Here is a 20,476-nt window from a genome sequence, read left to right as displayed (position 1 = left end):
CATTGGACATGGGGCTGATGGACATTGCAGTCCAAAACATCTGGAAGACATCATGTTGGGAGTCACTGCTCTAGAACAAGGCCCTAATATTCTTCCAATGGACAAGGAAGAAACACCAGCTCTGGGTGCATGTTAGCAATATATCTTGTCCAGAGCTTGGAAAAGTTACTTTTTTGAACTACAACTCCCATCAGGCTCAGCCAGCATGGCCACTGGATTGGGTTGATGGGAGTTGTAGTTCACAAAAGTAACTTTTCCAAGCTCTGACCTTGTCTCTCTCCATTTAGACTCCTCATATAAAATCACCTTCCTACACTTACTTTTGTTTTATCACATGCTGCTTTTTCATGGGTTCTCATTCCAGATTACTTTCTAGTTACAGGAGGTCTTCCTCCTCTCTCTACATCCTAGATGGTCTGGGGGCAGAGCTTGGAAAAGTTACTTTTTGAACTACAACTCCCATGAGCCCCAGCCAGCATGGCGCTGGCTGGGGCTCATGGGAGATGTAGTTCAAAAAAGTAACTTTTCCAAGCTCTGTCTGCGGGTATAGAAACATTTGGGAAGTTAGCTCCAAATTCTTGTACTATCATGGAGGCATTCAGGCATCTGCTTGCTGGCCATACAATTAGTTCTTTACTTGTTCCGCTGTTATTGCTAACTAACAGAAGACTTTTCAGTGTCCAGCTCATTCTGCATTACTGCTGTTTTAGGGCTAATACTGGAGTCTTCTAGCATGGGTATCTATGTGCTTTCCTTGCCTCACATGCTTTGTTCAGCCGAGCAGTATATATATCTAATCATTCTGTGAGGTTAACAACCAGATGTGGTTCTATTTTTCTTCTCAGATGTTATCATCGGAACATTTTGTCGAATCATTTCAGGAAGCTTCTATCCAAGACTGTGCTTGCAAAACAACAGGCAGACATATTACAGAAAATATTTGTAGGTTTGAAGTCACTGCAAGTATCAGTGCGTACCACCAGGTTTTTACAATATGAGGAGATTCTATCCCATCTTGTCAATCCATAGCACCGTGGATTCCTTGGTACAGTATTCTTTCAGAGTTTGTGAATACTGATCCTCCCTTTTTCTTTAACAGCAGAAGTACTGTAGTGTGTATTGAGGAAATGTTTGAGAGGATACAGAATATTAAAATTAAAAAAAGCTTCACCATCCCTTTTCAAGTGTGGAAGAGAGAGGAGGATGAATACATGTATAGTTTCTTTAAGGAATATTGTCTTGCTGTCCAAGTGACCTGATAGTGAATCAGTCCTGTGTCCATTTCATTGGCCTCTTTACAGATACATTCTCAACTGTGCCAACGTTTCCCTGCATCTCTGAGCTGGAGAGGAAAAGATGGCCTCAGTTCTCATGCTCCAGTTTCCTTTTCATGGAAAAGCTTGTCCAATGAGTGGGCTTGGGAAACAGGGTTTTTTGTCTGTTTTGTTTTGTTTGGAAACAAAAGGCCCAGTGGGGAGAGAAAGGCATGTGTTCATAGGGAGTGAGCACAGAGGCAACATATGGTCACTGACAAAGAACACAAGGGTGTTCACAAGGATGATGTTGTGGAATCCACCACTTCGCGGCCATTACACACTGTTGGGACATATTGAGAAGATGACCCTGTGGGGCAGAGAATGGAAGGAGGTTTCAAAGAGCAGTAGTTAAGAATCCCATACTTGCCATGTCCCAGACACTGCCATCAGCAAACCACCACCCCATCCCACCTGGTTGAGCTGAGTTACCATTCATCTGGGCTGCCAACCATCTCATATTTTCAGTTGTCTCAAGCTCTAGTGTAAGATTCTGCAGATATCAACTTGGTCAATCCCCAAATATCTAGAACTTTCACACAACCATACCAAATATCTAGAACTCTCACACAACTAATATATTTTCTTGATTTAAAAAAATGAGTTGCCTTTGTTCAGAGTTCTTTATTTTTAATCACACAATACAGCTCTGCCTTCATCCTTATGGGAAGCCTAATATCACATGCTGCAAGTGGGTTTCTCAGGGCACTGTTGGAGAAAGGAAGTTGGACTAAATAAGGAATGGGGAACCTGTAACCCACCAGATGTTGGACACTAAATCCCATCAGCCCCCGCCAGCATGGCCAATGGTAAGGGATAATAGACCAGCAACATCCCTGGACCAAACAGACCAGGGGTCGCCAACCTTTTTGGACCAAGGACACATTTTGAATTTTGAGAGAGTGCTGAGGAACAGTCACCAAATGGTAGACATGGAAGTGTGGCATAACACAACTTGGCTGCCTTGGGGAGCATGGCATAACACACAATTAGAGAAAGCGCAGTCGTTGCTACTATCCTCCCACCTCACCCCGACAACTTCATGTTTACCATGGGAAGTCAGCTATGCGCTTCTAGTCCTGATTGTAGAGATAAAGCAGTTAAAGGCACAAGAACCTTGTTTTCCCCAGTGCCAGTCCTAAACCAAAGTCTAGGCTGCCATCCTGTAACCACTTACCTGGGAGTAAGCCCATGAAACACAAAGAGACTTACTTCTGAGGTAGATATGTATACCATTGTACTGTAAGTTAACTATGTGCTGAATTCTTAATGAGTGCCTGCCTGGACATCAGCTCCTGTACAGCAGGAGACATACCTAAACCTCTTCACAAAGTTTTCACATTTTGTATTTGCTATTTGGGGAGGGATTCTTTAACATCCACCCACACTTATTTTGTGGTACTATTTGCAGAAAATAACTTGTAGGGAATATCTCATCTCAGATAAACCCAGCACAGGAAAGATGTGTCCTGGTTGCTAGGTAAATAGGAAGTACAAACTGCAGGGATTCCAAGCACTACTAGAAAATAAGCAAGAAAAGTGCACTAAAGGGGAGCGAAAAACAGAAGCTCCTTGGACCCCCAAAATTCCTATTGCTTAGTGTCCAAACAACTCACGGATCAATCACAGCTCTAACTTCACTCACTGGCTAAAAACACTGACAAGCGGGATCAGTCAGTCTGGCTCATTTCACAGAAATCACTTAGAAAGATACCTGCACATAACTTTATTTCTAGTTGTTGTTGTTATGTGCCTTCAAGTCGACTACGACTTATGGCGACCCTATGAATGAGCAATCGCCAACAGCCTCTGTCATGAACCATCCTGTTCAGATCTTGTAAGTTCAGGTCTGCGGCTTCCTTTATGGAATCAATCCATCTCTTATTTGGTCTTCCTCTTTTTCTACTCCCTTCTGTTTTTCCCAGCGTTATTGTCTTTTCTAGTGAATCATGTCTTCTCATGATGTGTCCAAAGTATGCTAACCTCCGTTTCATCATTTATTTCTAGAGACTTACTTAAAAAGAAAGAGAGAAAGAAGCTTAGAATCTGGGGCTTCTCCCTGGGGGCGCCAATGAAGGCCTACATGGGCACCAGGTTGGTGACCCCCAAGACACACATTTGGTCTGATCCAGCAAATCGCTTATGTTAAAAACCTGATTCCTTGTTGCTCCTGTCAAAATGTATATAAGTAGCAATGGAAAAGGCAAGCAAGATGCTGTTTGTTACATTTTCCCTTAACGCACCTCCACTGAAAAATAGCAAACCTAGCTATGACTGCAACGTCATATCCTTTGTTAGGACTTGGATACAGCTAAGAAAATGTATTCTTAGGAGTATTTATTCTTCCGAGAGAACAAGTTTGTTCACACTCTATGGCCTGGTTTCTATGATCATTCCATGCTTCTTCATGCTTTAGAAAGCTAGAAATAGGTGTCAGGATCAAGCACTCCTCCCCAACTCTCACACACTAACTTCAATGTGAAGATCTTGGCTTGTATTAAACCAGAGTTCCCGATTACATCTGAACCAGGAAAATAAGCCAAGACCAAACCGAGCCAGTATGTGTCTCCTTGCTCTGAACCTGACTTGTAACTGCAAGCCCCAGAACTGTTCTACAGAAATGTACCTTTATGGGGAAAAGAGGATGCAGTAGATGAGGCAGGGAAATAAATGTTGTTTATCATTAAAAGAAATACACATTGGTGTGTCTATACTCTTTGTTTACTACAAAGTACAATGTGTACATTACTGGTTGGTAAAGTTATGCTCTCTTTATATTTGTGCACTTGATCATTCATCAACACACAAGTCTATGCCTGTGCCAAAGTGGGTATCCCTTAGCTGCATGTTTTTCTTCCCCAAATTCTTTTGTCTGTCTGTCACCAGGTGCTTCCAGACAGAGGCTTCATTTGCAGATGGGTCACCGGACATTTTTTGGTTTGTTTGTGTTTTGTCTTTATCAGAGTTTCCCAGGCAAGCGTAAATCTAAATTAAATGGGGGACAATACAGACTGGTGTTTTCATGCCAACAATGTTGTGTGGGCAAAAACGTATGCATGAGGAGCCCCGATCCTACAATAAATACCCATCTGGAAGCACCTACCTTCATAGAGGAATTGCTGTTTTAAAACCTCATGGAGGATGGTGTATTTGCAGAAGAACCAAGAATAAGGAATCAGCTGCTGAACATAGTAGATTTGGAACAGACACAATGAAATATTTAATTTCCCAATACAAAGTTAGATTATGCAATTAATCATTCTGTGTGGTGATGGAAAGTAGTTCAGATGTTTGTTTATAAATTAGGATAAAACAAATTCATGAATAATAGCTCCATCAGTGAATATTAGGCCCTGAGAATGGATATAATTCAGGGAGCAGTGCTAAGAGGGATTCTCTGTCACTCACCATGCGAATGGCTGGATCCTGCAGCCGTCACACTAAAGCGATTGGTGGAAACACGAAGGCTGGCTACATTCTTCTGGGGCTGGAAGAGGATGACATGTAACTTGGGCGTAAAGAGGCAACCAAGGACTACTGTACCACTCAGGCTAACCGAGATACACATAGTGGTGGTCTGGACCTGTGCAGAGAAAAAGAAAAACACTGATGCTTTCAGGCAGAGGTATCTATTAGGTAGAGAAAGAAAGTGAAACATACATATACACATACTCTAACTATTCAAGTGCAGGTCACACTTCTAATTGTCAGAGGAATAACCAAGTACCATTGGATTCCAGACTTGAAGCAGCACGATCTTCTATCAACAAATCTTCCAAAATCAAGCCTATGCTACGCACTCTGAAAAGTTCTTAGTTCTCTCCCACCAACTGCCTCAAAAGCCATCCGTTTCTTGTTTCCATGGGGGGGGGTAGGTATGTTTCCAAAGACTTCTTTCAATGGCTTGTGAGAACAAGTCATACATTATTAATCCAACGTATGTATAACTCTGGTTGCCTAACTTCAAAGAGGATGTTGTAGAGCTAGAAAAGGTTCAAGAAAAGGGCAACCAAAATGATCAAGGAGCTGGAGTAACTCCCCTTTGGGGCTGTTTACCTTAGATTTAGAAAAAAGGAAAGTAAGGGACGACATAATAGAGTTACATTATACAGCCACAAGAGTGGCTGTATACTATAGTCAGCATGGATTTTTCACATTCCACAATGTAAGATTGAAAATACCTCCCATGCCATTCTGATTCTTCCCAGAAGCTCATTTCAAAACAAAACCTTAAAAAACCTATAGTCCTGAACTCAGAAACTCAGAAAAGACATGTGCTGATCTTGTGTTAGCAGGGAGGAAGCAACAATATTAAAACAGTAGATAATCGCTTTAAATATGTTTGATTTACTTAGTTCCCTATAGTAAATCATCCTCTTTTGCTTCTGTTTCTGTGAATATGTGAAGTACAGCAACACTTTGCAACACTAAAAAAAAAAGCTCCAAAAACAATTTTGGAATAACGACACTGACTGTTCTGCAGAATAGTTTCCAATGGGCATAAGGAGTGTCTCATTTTGCACAAGGTAAAACAGTGGGAGGTGAAATATATTCTAGCAAAATTCTAGGTGTGCTCTAATTGACCATGCCCACATTTCCTTAAGTGGAGTAGTTTAAGCATAGCAGGCTGAAAACATGCATCTTGGGCAGGCCAGGTTTGTTTTTTCCAACCACTAGAGTCATTGCTGAAGTAGCAACATCTTGTAACAGTCTGAATTTACATCAAACTGCAGTTTCAAATTCAACTGTTAATGCACCAGAAGTAGAAACAGAGCATAACGTCCAGTTTGAAACATAAAAGGCTGTCTTCACTATCATATGACACTGACCAATAAAAAGGCTTTGAAATTAATAACAATAAATTTTGACACAGATTTCTAGGATGAATAATGAGAGAAATATAGTTTTCTAGGTTAGATTCTCTGTAGAAATAGTAGTAACACAGAAAAGAAGCAAAGTAAGAAGAACATCAACAAACATACAAAAATGTAATTCTCCATCTTTGGAGATGGCAGGTGTTGCCACCGCTCACCATATACTCAGAGGCACATTTTACCAAATTCTTCCAAACTACACAGGAAGTGGATTGGACTGTGAAAGACCAACCCAAATTGTGTTTGCATTTTGACAAATTTGTAGGGCAGTCCAGTATCTCAGAGAGGAGGTCAGATCCCTGCTCCCCTGATGCATTCACTATAGCTGCCCAATTTCCCTGCGTTTAAAAGTTTGATAGAAATATCTGTTGGCTATAGGTACATTCTTAAACCACAAGTTTTTTTTGCCTGTTAGTGAATATAAATTTATGTATGATGCAGAGAAAGTGATTCAGAGATTTCTTCCTCTCTCATAACACCTGCATCTGGGGTTATTCAATGAAGTTGAATAGTGAAAGAATCAGGAAGTAATTCTTTACATTGCATAGTTAAACTATGTAATTCACTCCCATAGGATGTAGTAATGGCCACCAGCTTGGATGGTTTCAAAAGGGGGTTAGACGCATTCGTAAGGTTATCAATGGCTACTAGTCATGATGGCTGCATTACCTCCAGTATCAGAGATAAGCTGGCGGCAGCATGCTGGGGGGCACTGTGCAACATATGTCTTGTTTGTTGGCTTCCCCTTGGTATGTGTTTGCCAATGTGAGAACAGAAGGGACTAGATGGACCTTTGGTTTGATCCTCTGGGCTCGCCTTACGTTCTTAAATGCTAAGCTGATTATAGCCCCTTTCACAAGTTACTCTGTGAAGGAACTCCATTCATTTAAAGGGACAGAAGGGTTACTCTGGATGCTCTACACTTTGGCTACATGTGTTGGGTGTGAATATCTGAGGAGGGAAAGCCTGTGGCACTTTTACACAGCAGGCCTGGGTGAGAGGAGCTCTGCCAGAAACTTTGAACAGAACCTTACAAATAAAGTTAACTTACCAAGACGTGAGTGGAGCCCAAATTCAATAATCAAGAATCAACACAAAGCATTGAAAAATTAAAGTATAAGGGAACATGTGGCTTAATGCATATTTTAAAGATAATAATTAGTTAAACAAAAAAGAGAGAGAGAGAGAGAGAGAGAGAGAGAGAGGGATGGTTAGAACAAAAGATAGACTAACTGGAGAGAACATCTTGCTTCTGAGGTAAAGTTTTATTTTAAATATGTATAAAGGGATTTATACATAGTTGAACGTAAATGATTGTTTGTAAGCTGTTATGACTTTCTGTTAGGAGCTATGAAGATATAATGCATGAACAGATGACCTGAGTGACAGTTAACTTGTCATTGTTTAAAATGGGTCAAACCAGGGACAGTTCTGGGAGAGAGATGTCTGCCTTCATATGCCGAATTGTAGGCATCACAAGCTGGTAGTTTCTGTTGGGTCAGTTGGTGGACATTCTGCTTCATCTTATTGGGTCATGATTAAAGGCCAATAAGGTGGCAGTATTCCACCCAAATTGAAATGATTGGCTGGGGGAGCCCTGGCTAGAGAGAATAAAAAGACCAGGCTCCAGTCAAAGGAGGGTAGTTGCTGCTAGGCTGTTGGTCAGCTGAAGGAAGACATAGAGTCAGGCAATGGACATTGAGGGACTTAAGAAGTGGTTCAGAGAGGCTTGGGAAGCTTGAGAGAAGCCAAGAGCTGATATAACTGGACTAGAACTGAGGAGAAAGTTTGTGGTAAGAGCTTCTGATTCTACAGACAGCCTTCAGGAGAATTCTATAGCCAAATGTCGGCAGAACATGAGACAATACCTGTTTTATTCTACAGTATGCTTAACCATAGCCACTGGTGGGTGAATTGAGCAAGAAATAAATTGTGTGGTATCAAACAGTTAAGATAAATCCAGTAATAGGTTATAGTTTAGGAAAGAAAATAAAGTGCAAGACCCCTCAATAAGCAAATAGGAAGGAGGGGAGTTTTCCTCATTAACATAGTGTCCTCCATAATGGGTGGAAAGAATTGGAAGTCCTTGCCTTTGGATTACTAAGAAAACAAACCCGTTATCATCAATACTTCCTTTTGCAGTTTTCTCACCCAATCAATACATTTTCCATTCTGATAGAAGTCAAGTCCCACAGCATATAAATGGATTTAATATAACAGGTGAGAAAAATGGAGTGAAAATTATTACAAGAAAGACTCAGGAACTGTCAAGAGATTCAGCAGACTTCATGAATATACAGATTTCTTTTTGTTAAAAAAAATCCTTCTATGGACTAAGAAATTAATATATTTTCATAATATCTCTACCAAGGATTAGTGGGTGGAAAGAGAAAGCAAGTCTCAACGACAAAAAGCTAATAAAGTCAGTTACCAGTTGGCTCATCTTGTGAGACACTTCAACACACTCTCTAGACTCACAGTAGCACATGATTTTCCAATCACAAGATGACACCTGTCATTATGCCCTGATGCTTCCAGCAATAGCAGCTCTTCAATGTCTTTTTTATTCCTTTGATTGTTGCCTTTCACAACTTGGAGTGGTCCAGATGTTTTGGACTACTACTCTTATCAGCCCCAGCCAGCATGGCCAATGGTCAGAGATTATGGGAGTTGTGATCCAAAACTTGTGGAGAGTCAGGTAGGGGACAGCTGTTATAGAACATTCATAATCATAACTATTATTAGTTCTTATACTAATCATGGGTTACGGATGTCATGCCATGGGCCTGAACAACTTTTTAAAAACTCTTCTTGAAAATGTCTTGTTACTTTGTCCCTAGGGCTTCTGCACCAGGATGATTTGTCCAGCAGAGTCAATAATTTAATCAACAGAGTTTCTGCTTTGATCTCTAGCCTCACTGAGGAATACTCAACTGCTGAGTTCACATCAAGCAATCACTATTCATTTTTTAACATATGCATCTGAGGAATTGTTCTGTGTAACTCAAAATGCTTCAGTCCCTGGTGTCACCAGGTAGGGTTAGGAATGTATCTTGAAGCCTGCTCAGTGTAGACAGGGCTGGCGCCAGAGGGTGGCCAGGTCAGGCCCTAGCCGAGGACCCCGGAAAGGGCCCTCCTTAGGGTGGGAGGGTAGTGTTCCTGTTCCATGAGCCATGGCAGTGTCAGCTCCTGACCCTGCCACAGATCACAGAGGAGCTCCCAGCCCCCCCATACAAACAGTGCACAGACTTCAATAAGTCTGCATGCACGCCCCACCTTCCTCTCCCATCACTGTGAATACTGTGCACGCTGCATGTGCATCAACCAAGATGGCAACAGGGGCTTCCCTAAGGGACTGATGTCCCTGCCACCATCTTGGTTGATGGCAGGCATGTGTACACAGCATGCACAGCATTCACAGTGATGGGAGAGGAAGGTGGGACGTGCATGCGGGCTTATTGAAGCCTGAACACTGTCTGTATTGGGGGGGGTGCCTCGGAGCTCCCTCTCCATGATCTGCCGTGTGTGTACATGTCTGCCATCAACCAAGATAGCAGCAGGGAAGCCCCCATTGCCATTTTGGTTGATGACAGGTATGCTTGCTTGCCGTGGATTGTGGAGAAGGAGCTCCCAGGCACCCCCCCAATACAGACAGCACATGGGCTTCAATAAGCCACGTGAGTAGTAGATGGGACGCACTGGCCTGGGGCATGCTAGTGCCCAAGGGCCCAGTCATGCCTGGTGCTGGCCCTAAGTGTAGACAATACTGAACTACATGGACCAATGATCTAATTGGCAGTTTCCTGTATTCCTTTATAACAAACATAGGCTGAATCCAGGCTTCCCATCAATGGAGTTCTGCTCAGAGGACCATCCCGCTGAAGGGATGGAGGGAAGGCAATTTTCCCCAAGTCCCTCTGCAGCACTTCCCTCCAATCTGCTCTCCAGGGTTGGGAGACCCTTCCAAACGACATGGGAGGTAGCAATGGGAGATGCTGGGGGATTAGCAAAGGTCTCCTCCCTTTTCCTCGAGCAGGAAGCTCTGCTGAATCTTGAGCCCTTCCATTTGCAAAGGGAGCTCTTATATTTGTGTAAGGGAAAGTCTGAATCCAGTCCTCTTATCACTTCTTGCGCTGGATTTTTCCTCACGCCTGCAAAACGTAGTAAACTGAAACCTTTACACTGCAATAATCCTGCCAAGTCCAATGATACTCAACTCCACAGAACAGATTCACAGTTTCAGCTTCCATTGGCCCTGCAGGGAAAGTGCTGCAGCAAAATATATTTTCAGAGCTGACGTGCATACTTCACGAGAACAGCGCATATGAAGGAGTCATCTCCCTAGCAAAACAAATAGATGTGGCAACTGAGAAAGCATCCCATCTTCTGTGTACCCTGCTTCCCCCCCCAAAAAAAAGGAGCTGTGGGCTAAGTACATTGCTTCTTTAAGACTTGTTGAGTGTATGTTGTTGATAACTAAAGAGAACATAGCTGAGACTGGTTAGGTTAGCTGGTTAGCTGGCAGAGGAGGAGAAGAGTGCTCTAGAGATAACATGTACTATCCTGCAGGTTTCATGGACCCTGTGGAGTATTCCTGGGGTGATCCAGAGGAAGAGGAGGAAGTCTGGGTTGCAGTGGGACAGGGCTTGAAAACAGAAGGTTTCAGCACTTTTGACAGACAGCTCTGCCCCTATAGTTCCAGTTACAACTGAAGAAACTCTGACAATGAGCCAGGCCCTTCCAGAAGGGATCCGAGGCTCAAGCAGAGGCAGTGTCTGAGGAGGATCTCAATGAGTACTGCTGCTGCCAAGGATGCACAGGCTGTCACAGAAGGTGCCAGCTTTTCAACCTGTTCCTAGGACTGCCATATTGCTAGCCCAGTCCCATTCAGAGAAAACCTCCCTGTGCAAACAGAACACCCACCACAAGCCTATTTAAAGGGTCTCAAGGGGCATGTCTAATTGCTGCAACAGCATCTTAGCTTGAGTGGTTATGCCATAGTATGCTGTTAGAGACACAGAGTTCTGTATAATTTGTAAGCTGATCTATGAAAATGCTCTAAGCTGAGATTTTACGTTAAACATAGAAGGGAAAAATGCACCAGTGAGTCTGAATTCAGTGGGGTAGGCCAGGACAGCAGGGATCTTTACAAATTAATAAATAATTCTTCTTTTTTTAAAAAAAATCTGAGTCTGGTTTAGTAAAACAGGGCTTGAAAAGTCATTGATCTGGCCTTCTAGCAAAACTCTGGTGAAACCTTTCCTCTCACTTTAGTCTTCTGAGACCAGGTAAGTGGGCAGGCTCAAAGAAACCTACATTCTTATTTCCTGCCTGGGGAAAGTCACACGAGAAGAGAAGAATGGAAGGCAGGAGCGATGCTCTGTTTTCTGCTGTCCCCATCACAAGCTTAATAAGTGGAGACTCTGCAATGCAATATCAGAAATGAAGGCCTCTTACCGCTACTAGGACCAGTAGTGTAGTAGCAAATTCAGAAATGCAGGGTGCTGGAATATGTGGTTCAACTCTAACTTGTGGGTTGAGGCTGCATGGGGTTAAAAAGGGTAGCTAGAGAGGAGACCTCCTGATTGCTAGGCTAATACCTGTCCTTTGATCTCCTGCTGTGTCTCCCTTCCTACTAGACTGATATGCAGAGCATGTTGACCACATTTTCCCAGTCTCCTTCCTTCCTTCTTCTTTCTCTTGAGAGGGAGAGCAGACATCTTCTCTTTGTCTCTCCCTCTCCTCCAAGCATGAGGGCGAACACTGGGCTCGGTGTTTGCATCTCCAACTTAGCTAGTTAGCTAGATGTAGAACTCTTTCCTATCAACTACGTACTTCCAGAATAAAGTAGTTATTTCTTATTTTAAAGCTTAAAGTCTCAGTCTGACTAATTCCAGGGAAGGTGTAATCTTTAGCAAAGATTCAAACACACAAAGGCTCACTCAGATGCTCCATTCCCAATTTCGCTACTCTGCAACACAGGGTCCCTTCATGATAGTCATGCCACACACCCTCACAATTATATCCCCTTCCTTGCTTACTCTCCGTCAACAACAGACATCCCTAGGAGCCAATGAGCATGGCAAGGGAGTGTTAGCTAATGAGAAGGGTCTTCTCAGTGGATGAATCACCTTTCACTTTGATTAGCTCCAATCAGCAGGAAAGGACGAAGCATGTTAGAAGACTCTTCTCAGTGGCTAACACACTCCCCTTTCATGTGATTGGCTCGTAGGATGCTGGAGGCATAGAGACCCTGCTGGGACCCTGTTCCCAAAAAAGTAAGGTGTCTAAGACTCCCTGAGACCCCAGAAGGCTGCACCCCTGACTAGGACCAGGTCTCAGCAGAGTTTCCTGGATCAGTAGAGTAGAACTCTACAACAAGACTCCAGGGTTGCGAAAGTGCAAGATTTAATTTCAGGCTCAAACCTTGCAAACAGCTGTTGCATTCCTATTTTATCCTATGCTCAGTTTATCTGTAATATGCTCAGTTTAATATGTAATATAGCCTGACCCTTTTGCCTGTTGGCTTGTGACTCACCTCATAATGACCAGAGCTTGGAAGATTACTTTTAAAAAGTAATAAATTACAGTTACAGTTACATGGCCCCAAAAAAGTAGTAATTACCGTTACAATTACAATTGCTCTGAAAGTAACTGATTACTTTACTTTTGCTCCAAAGTAATCACTACAATTACATTTCACTTACTTAAAAAAATAGCCTACAAGGTGCTGGCCTTGGCTGCTGCACATCTAAGTAGCCTAAAACAACATTAAAAATAAACACATACAGAGGTAGTAGAATAATTATTTTAATTCATAAGATAGCAATGGTGGTGGGGAGGGATCCCCTGAGATGCAAAAAAGTTAAAATACTGCAAATGCAGCACAGTAGCCAGAGAGGGTGATGGAGGCCACTTTGTGTGCCAAGTGCAAACACAGTATTCACACACACACACAAACAAACACACACATTGTCATCTTTCACCTCCATGGTTCTTTATCTCCATTCTGCTGCTGCCTCCTCCTCCTTTATCTATGTTCTTGACCTCTGGATCCTTTTCCCCTCCACTCCATTCTTCACCACCACTATCCATTTTTTTAAATAATTGTTTTCTCCACTCCACCCCGTCTCAATCTCCGCCTCCTCCTTCGTCTCCTCCTACCCATCCACAGAGCATGAGGAAAGAGCGACACTGCACAGAAGCCTAGTTTGAGGAACATGATTTTCATCCACAAATCAGAGGAGCAGAAGACTTCCCCTGCTCCCCCCAAGTAATGCCCAAAAGTAATTCTGGAAACGTTACAATTACTCCACAAAAGTAGTAAAATTACTCCTAGTTCTATTGCAATCAAAATGTAAAGGAATTACCCACTCGTTACTCAAAAAAGTAATGAATTACAAGTAATTCGTTACTTGTAACTAGTTACTTCCAAGCTCTGATAATGACTATACTCATTGGATAGCTTATGATAGTCACTTTCACCCAGCCTAACCTACAGGATTGTTGGGAGGACAAAATGGGGAGGGGGAGAACCATGGATGCCTCTTGAGTTCCTTGGAGGAAAGATAGGACATGCATGTAATAAACCTGTTTTTAAAATATTCCCTTTGCTGCCTTGTTTTATAAATACCTTTGGATTTTGAAACTTCCCCCTTGTGTTATTCCACTTCCAGAGCTTGGATGGATATTGGCCATAGTGCACTATTCAGTGTCCATAAGGTGTTGGACTACGACCTGGGAGACCAGGGTTCGAATCCCCACACAGCCATGAAGCGCACTTGGTGACCTTGCGCCAGTCACTGCCTCAGCCTCATGAAAACCCTATTCATAGAGTCGCCATAAATCGGAATCGACTTGAAGGCAGTACAAGCCAAGTTCATGAAACAAGGGGCCTACATCATCAAAGAGGGCCAAAACAATATGTGCAGCACTACAGGCAGACGTTCACGATGCAGCAGCCTATAGCAGTCCCAGAAAACACATCCAGGCTGTTACTGGGTCAGTCTCAGGCAGATGATTTTGGGTGTCATGAAAGCACAGCAGATTGTTACTTATTTAATTTATTGCTGTATTCTTACATGGAGGAAGACAAAGGACTTCTGGGATTTACTGCCTCAGTGCCAAATAACCAGCCTTGGGTACTCTGCACATTGACTTTTATGGGGTAAAGGGCATTTGCTGCTCTTCCTCAGGCAGCAAAATGTCTTGCACCAGCCCTGAGCATGCTTGGGTCCTAGACTGAGCTCTAACAAAGAGTTAGGGAGAGGGGGACACACAATGTTTTATAACAGCTTTTGTAGTTTATTTTGTATGGATTTCTAAAGTAATTCTGGGAGCTGAGGGCACAGAAGACCCTGTCACTCAGCACTTCAGAAGGTAACTGCATAGCAGGATTTTTGCATTAGTCAAATCAAATTAAAAACAAGTTCCCACATTTCATGCGGGTAAGGTCCCTGCTTCCAGGCACCTTCAACAGAGCTTTGCTATTCAGGAACCCCAAATAGCACACACATAGACTTTACAGAAATCAGAAAGGACTAATAAGGCTCTTCTTGGGCCACGTTTCTCACAGCCATCTTTCCAAAGTTTCTCACAACACCGTATTAACAAGCTCCCCAAAGACACTCTGATCATCCAAAAAATGCCAAGTGCATTTAACCGAAGGCTTTATGGGAGAGGTGTCTGCTACCAGTTCCAGATCTTAGTGTCTATCCATATATCAGGGACCCATCTTTAGAGCAGACTGAACCCTGCCTAAATGGGGATGTTGCCATAGGATGGGTTAAACCAGGGGGTGGGCACATGGGACCTACTGATGGATCTCTGGGTGATTTGCAGATCTGCAAGGGTTTCTGGCTCCCAATTGTTTAACAACAACGGAAAGGCCTTTCCCCCCTCTAAGTTAGCCTACTGAAATAAAGAAAGCTGGGGACCTAGATGGATTTTTTATGTGAAAGGACTGTGAGCTCCATTCTGACACTGAAAACCAATTCATTGTCTAGGGCTGCAATCCAATACACACTTACCTGGGAGTAAGTCCCATTGAACCTGATGGAGCTTTCTTCTGAGTAGACATGTATTGGATTGCAGCATAAGCCATGTGTTCAGAGCACCCTGTTTCCTTAATTATAGGTCTGTTTCTAACACCTTGAGTCTATTTGGTTGGTGACTCAGTTAGTGAACCTTGAGGCTCTAGAAACTAGAAGTCTGCCTGCCCATCCCTGGGTTAAACTACCAACACCTTTGAGGGAGCTTCCAGATGGAGGCTTATATGAATGTTGGGCACATTAATTCAGTGTGCTCAATACTCCCAAGCCAAACAGACTAGCAAGATCCATCCTGGTGGCATACTCCAAAGGAGTGTCACAACAATCTCCTGCGCTATTTTTCAGCTACTTCATCTTTTCCAGTTATATTGCTCCAGCATGAAACCAGCTGGGGGGAGCTGCAAGGAAGCATTTTAAGTAAGTGCAACCTAGCTCCAAGTCCAACAAGTAGTTCAAATGTCACAAACCCTATTTAATATAAGGGAAAATGAAATGGACTGCCTTCAAGTCGATTCCGACTTATGGCAACCCTATGAATAGGGTTTTCATGGTAAGCTGTATTACCATTGCCTTTCTCTGAGGCTGAGAGGCAGTGACTGGCCCAAGGTCACCCAGTGAGCTTCATGGCTGTGTGGGGATTCGAACCCCAGTCTCCCAAGTCGTAGTCCAACACCTTAACCACTACACCACACTGGCTCTCTTCATACAAGGGAATGTCCCCCAAAATCAGTTAAGAGATTCCTTAGCTTTCACATCCAGAAGAACAAAAATTAGAATTATGTTATCATTACTACACATTCTTGCAGTATTAACAACTATTTTCTGCTTCAGAACGCACAGATATTGGGGGGGGGGGATACAAACCTGTAATGCCAGCATAACTCTCTGATGGCCACTGGGGGTTGCTGTTTCTCTAATGAAAGAAACACCAAAGGCATGGCAGCAGTAAGGCCCAGAGAGTTATGCAGTATGAAGTGAGATCTAGAAATGCTTGAAGGTTACTAGAAGGTCCAGAAAGTATTTATTTCCTAGCTTCTAAGTACTCAGTTACAGATAATCATTTATGTTCATTGCTAGCAAAGCACATTCTCCTATGATTCTGAGGCTTTGCTATTTTTGACAAAATCTGTGAGTTTTGTCTAAACTGCTGCACAGCTAGAAAAAAAGTGGGCCCACAGCTCCCAACATAGCTGAGTTGCCATATCTTCATTACAATGGTAATATGCTTACAAAAAATTGATTCTTTTAGATACGAATCACCTCTAATGCACTCTAATGCATTTGACAAATCCCTGGAAATTCTTCAACATATGTTCAGATCGCAATTTCCTTCCATCTTTGCTGATCTAATTTTCAGATATTTTTCAGGATATGATGAGTTGGGATCAGGTCATGGAATAGAATATTCAGAAGACCAACTCAGCACATCCAGATCACTGAATAAGGTAACTTCCCCTCATAAAAGACTAATGATGTGAACTGATTCTCCACGGTCCTTTCCAGATCCTCCATCTATAACATAACAAATCAAAGAGTTGCTCAGTTTTGTACAGGATCAAGAAATTGTCCCTCAAGTTTGTGCTTCTGTTTTGGATTCTGACTAGCTATAGGTGAAACTCTGCCTATGGGACTTGCATACTGAATGAAACAAGGGAAATAATTTTCACTGATTCCTGTGCCCTACAAAAAGCTGCTTCAGGGGGTTCTGCGTGTTTTATTTCTTCCTGTTGATCTCAGCTATGGGATTAGTAGCAACTAGCCTGTTAAGTGATCCTTGATTAAATCTCTAAAATGTCCCAGTATCAGTTCCTGTTCCTGCAAGGGGAGGGGTAAGAGGTTATATTGATTTTTCATAATTTTTTCTTTTTTTCCTATCAGCAAAATAGTACTTTTCCACCGCCCCTCACTGATAGGGGCACCAACTGACATGGAGCAATTAAGAAATGCTATTCAAGGAACAATTTACAGGCAACTCTTTATTAATACTTCAACTGGGACATCAACAAAATGAGCTATACCTGTAAACATGAAGTGTTTGAACAATGGCACAGGACCCCTGAAAAACCTCTAGTGCATTGCATGCCCACAATGGACAGGCTGGTACTTCAACTAGATATATATTTTTAAAATGCAACAAATCCAGCCTGGAAAAAACAACAACAGGAAGACAACAGAGAAATACTGGACTGCAACAATTTGACAGGTGCATTGCCTGGATGCTTCATAAATCCTAACTGAGCAAAGAAAATGAGAAAAGAGCAACTGGACTATATATGGCTGAAGTGGGTTATGGTTCCAGGACTGGAATGACTAGTAGATAAGCCAAAGCTTCTAGCAATATTTTGTTGAAAAGGTAACTTCAGCTAAGATTTGAGGTGCAGTAGAAATTGCCTAATAGTGTGAGAACTTAAAAGGGCAAATGGAATAGCATTTACAGACCAAAATGAATGGGGAGAACCTAGTTTTGGAATAGTAGTGATCAGCATATTAGGTCAGCAGCCATGAACAGAATTTCCTGCATGAAGCAAAACACATAAATAGTTCATTGGGCTACAGGGATCATCAACATGGCACCCGTGGGCACCAATGTGCCATCCAGTACCTCTTATGGCACATAGAAAATGTCTCAGTAAATACTCCCTCAAAAATCCACAATGCACAAGATCCTGTTTGCTCTTACTGCTCAGTTCCTGTTTGCAATAGCTCAGCCGCTCCTACATTACCCCCCCCCATTCATTGGATTCCATGACTGGACACCCACATTCCCATCTATTCTGAACAGAGGGGAGGTGCAAAGAGCTTCTCTCTGAGAGTGAGTGCAGCTGTGGCTGATGTATATGCCTTTCCCCCATTGATGGACCAGATGATGGGTTGGAAGATGCATGCCCACACCATTTTCTAGTCCTGTCTCTTTTTCTGCTCTTTTAGATGTGACATTTTGTGTTATGCCACACCCCAGAGCAGCTATTTTGTGCTATGATATGCCCCATAGCAGTGATTTTGTGTTATGTCATGCCCCCCCCCCCAGCAGTCCTTTTTGTGACTGGTGCCCACAGCTCTTTTTCAAAATTCTATATGTGCCTAGTGGCCCAAAAAGATTGGTAGTCCCTGGGCTATAGAATAGCATGAGACTCTTTAAAGAACATGCAGACCACTGTATGCACATTTACTGGGATGTAAACCACACTGCGGTCAATGGGACTTAACTCTCAGACAGCTGTGCATAGGGTTATGGCTTTTATTTGGAATGATCAGGGATAGTAGGGTGCAGCTGTTGATCACAAAGAAATAATTGTTGCTGGAGCTAAGTGATACCAGAGCTGAGGAACTGAGCACTTGCCTACATTATTTTTCTGTCTGCCTATTTTTTTTATATATTTCTTTCATTCCCTACTGCAAGCCTCAATAGACACTTCTTAATTTCCAAAGCAGGACTTAAAGCTGACCTTAAACTTCACAGATTCACAATAGCTACACTTCATGAATCTATGACAGGGCTGGCTGGCAGGCAGCACACCAAGGTGAGGCAGAAGCTGTATGAGAAACCAGGACTGAAGAGTACATCAAGACCAAAGAACAACTGAGAATACAGGAACCCACCAGTTGCTCAAGCAACTGGAAGCTGTATTATTCCATTTCCTCTCCAGGAGGATCTAATGGCCAGTATTAGTGGATGGAGTCAGTCCAGGACCTGAGGGTACTTCACTAAGAAGCTACCAGCCACTGTTCAGTAGTGTTCACTACACAAGGCAGCTGTCCAGAGATTCCAGCAGCTCTGGACAAGCTCTGAGCAAAGAAAGGAAAACCAGAAAAACTGGGGAAATATATAGTTTTGCTTTGCCCCAAGGGCTTTTCCCCAATTGGAAAAAAAAGGAGGGGAGACCTATTATATTTTCCTACAGTTTTTTCCCGAGGCCCTCACATCTCTACAGAATACAACAGCCTGAAGCATTGAGATGCTGCTCTTCTAGTGAATTTAGCCCTTCCCTTTTTTCTCCCTCACACAACAGAATAAAGATAAGTTATCCAGTGTTGTCTGCCACAGGCTACGTTTAGGCCTCTCTCACAACAACAGATGACTTACCCGGTAATCACTGGAGGTGACATAGAAGATGGGCAGGAAGGCCAGCCAAATGATGCATGTGGTATACATGGTGAATCCAATGAACTTGGCCTCATTGAAGTTTTCGGGACATTTCCTGGTCTTGAAGGCATAGACTGTACACAGGACTATCAAGAGGACATTGTAGGTGAGTGAAATGAGCATACTCGAGTCTCGGTTGTTGCACTTGAGGGTGACAATGTACCTTTTGTCAGACTCTGTTTCCTTTCTGGTGCCAGGAGTCTCCACCATGAGCCAGATGACAACAATAATTAGCTGACAAGAAATCAGAGCCATGCAGATGACCACTTGTGAGGTGGGGCTGATGAATCGTGGGCGCTGCACACCCTCCTTTACCCCACTGAAGATCCGAGCAATACGGTTTGTCTTGGTCAAGAGGGCAGAGTAGCAGACAGCAAAGGAAGTGCCCAGCCCCAGTCGCCGCAAGGTACAGACCACAGTGGAGGGCTTAGCAATGAAGATGAACGTCATGCTGTAGCACATCAAGACCCCAGTGAGCAGGATGTAACACAGTTCACGGCCAGAGGCCTTCACAATGGGAGTGTCATTATTCTTAGCAAAGACTCCAAAAACAAACAGAGTGGAGATGAAGCCAAGGCAAGAAATAGTGACTGGTCCGATAGCCCACACATCCTTCCAGCGGATATACTCTTGGGGTAGCTCATAGCATTCATTCAGTATCTCGTTGGGCCAATAGCCAGGACCACAATCCCGGCAAGTGAATTCATCCAGCAGATATTCATAAGGTTGGCACGGAATGCATATCCAGCAGCACATGTCTCCTGGTTGCATGCTCTTCATTTCATTCTTCTTGCAGGGATCACTGCACTGGGAAACAGGAATTGAGGTCTTCACCCATGGAATGAGGCTTGTGTTTAGGATGAGCCCTTCTGCCCAATAGCCCACCTTCTGATAGCGATACCTCCCATTGGCTCTGTGGTAGTTGAAGATATTGTAACGGCCAATTCCATCCCCGCAGTGGTCAAATCGAACTGTGCTTTTGGTGTCTAATGATGGTCGAAATGGAGCTATGAAGTGAAATAGCAAAGTCTAATTTAAATTATAGAAAAACTAAATGATTACAAGATCAGATGTCCATATTTAATTGGATCTGGC

The 20,476-nt window shown here is 43.0% G+C and overlaps 1 protein-coding gene across 1 annotated transcript in view; it reads right to left on the bottom strand.

The window, feature by feature from the left end:
- Positions 1 to 1,038: 1,038 nt before the first annotated feature.
- The window catches only part of GRM2 (glutamate metabotropic receptor 2), a 102,284-nt gene continuing 82,846 nt past the window's right edge, over positions 1,039 to 20,476 (bottom strand). The window contains exons 4-6 of the mRNA XM_061617915.1: positions 19,322 to 20,388; positions 4,722 to 4,896; positions 1,039 to 1,623 (exon numbers count right to left, since the gene is read on the bottom strand). Coding sequence (XP_061473899.1) covers positions 1,550 to 1,623; positions 4,722 to 4,896; positions 19,322 to 20,388 — 1,316 coding nt within the window. The 3' untranslated portion in view covers positions 1,039 to 1,549. The remainder of the gene's footprint in view (positions 1,624 to 4,721; positions 4,897 to 19,321; positions 20,389 to 20,476) is intronic.

The sequence above is a fragment of the Rhineura floridana genome, chromosome 3 (assembly GCF_030035675.1).
Source record: "Rhineura floridana isolate rRhiFlo1 chromosome 3, rRhiFlo1.hap2, whole genome shotgun sequence".
Classification (NCBI taxonomy): domain Eukaryota; kingdom Metazoa; phylum Chordata; class Lepidosauria; order Squamata; family Rhineuridae; genus Rhineura; species Rhineura floridana.
The sequence above is the reverse complement of the archived record's forward strand: the minus strand, read 5'-3'. Positions and strand labels throughout refer to the sequence as shown.